Source organism: Limulus polyphemus, unplaced genomic scaffold, assembly GCF_000517525.1.
Source record: "Limulus polyphemus unplaced genomic scaffold, Limulus_polyphemus-2.1.2 Scaffold4945, whole genome shotgun sequence".
NCBI classification, from domain to species: domain Eukaryota; kingdom Metazoa; phylum Arthropoda; class Merostomata; order Xiphosura; family Limulidae; genus Limulus; species Limulus polyphemus.
The window spans coordinates 40,120-41,585 of NW_013670555.1; the positions used below are offsets into that span (position 1 = coordinate 40,120).

The following is a 1,466-nucleotide window of genomic DNA, read 5'->3' on the forward strand; positions in this document are numbered from 1 at the left end:
AAGCACCCTCTGTATAGGATTTAGTATGTTACAGTTTCAGGTAATGAAATATTAACATTCAAGCACCCTCTGTATAGGATTTAGTATGTTACAGTTTCAGGTAATAAAATATTAACTTTCATGCACCCTCTGTATAGGATTTAGTATGTTTCTGTCTAATTTAGATAAAATTAGAATTATTCATAATTTGTGTTTTTTCAAGCATTGTTCTATTTTAGCCACTTTTCTTACAACTTAAAAAGCTTTTTTTTTTGCAATTTGTATTTTTGTAAGATTTATTTTGACTTTTGTATTTGTTGAAAGTCATATTTCTGTTTTTGCAGGGCGTATTCTTTGTCTGGCATGGCATGAGTCAGGAGATGTTTTGGTTACTGGATCTATAGATGCAATTAGAATTTGGAATGTACAGACTGGTCATGCTAAAGATAGAATACTTGTAGGAAGACTTGAACGTAACACAGAGACAATCGTTTGGTGTTTGGCAGTGACCAGGTAACTTAGTGTAGTGGTCCATCATTTCAACAAGCAATGATAATTTAGTTCATGTAAATCTTCTAGAAAGAACTTGAATAAAAATTTTAAGTTTATGATAAAAAATCATGTACTGTTGCTATCGTATCAAAGCCATGTTTTCATGATTTGTGTTTTCCAATGTTGCCATGTAAATCCAGTTTGTCATGATTTGTGTTTTCCAATGTTCTCAGAATTGGTCGTTCCACATTTCATCAAAACCTTCTATGAATCTTCTATTTGGAAATGGTACATTGTCACATTATAAAAATCTTGTAGATTGCATGTCTGAATGTTTGTAGTTTCAAAGTAATTTATCTCTGAGTCTGTAAAATTGGGCTTTTGGACATATATGACTTTTTACATGACAACAGTATGTATACAAAATTTCAGCTACACTTACAATGATCATAAGTTGTTTTATGAAACTAGCTTACTAACTATTTGAGACTATTTTTTATAAAGCTTATTACTGCCCTTGGTAGTAAGTTTCATGTTTGGAGATTAAATACAGTGTGTAAACAATTTAGTTGAGTGTGATTATTTTATTCCTTCATCTTGTGGTACATTTATTACTGTCCTTGGTAGTAAGTTTCATGTTTGGAGATCAAATACAGTGTGCAAACACTTTAGTTGAGTGTGATTCGTTTATTCCTTCACCTTGTGGTACATTTATTACTGTTCGCAGCACATGAGAAATTTGTTCCTCTTTATGGTAAAACCAGTATCTAATGTTTTGTTTGATTTTTATTTTATTTCTACGAACTTTTTTAGAGCTATTGAGCTGCTCACATGTGTAAGAAATTTTAATAGTTAGTTACACTATATTTGTATATGTATATTCATTTTTTTTTACAATTTACAATGTGTATCAGGAAACAGTTTTAAACTTTAAGCCAATCCTAAATTTTTAAGGTGTACCAAACTGTCTTAGATACTAAGTGAACAGTGAATTA

The 1,466-nt window shown here is 30.4% G+C and overlaps 1 protein-coding gene across 1 annotated transcript in view; it reads left to right on the forward strand.

Annotated features, from left to right (window-relative positions):
• The window catches only part of LOC106471892 (U3 small nucleolar RNA-associated protein 4 homolog), a 66,227-nt gene that overhangs the window by 31,822 nt on the left and 32,939 nt on the right, over nucleotides 1–1,466 (forward strand). The window contains exon 5 of the mRNA XM_022400502.1: nucleotides 324–494. Within this exon, the coding sequence (XP_022256210.1) occupies nucleotides 324–494 (171 nt within the window). The remainder of the gene's footprint in view (nucleotides 1–323; nucleotides 495–1,466) is intronic.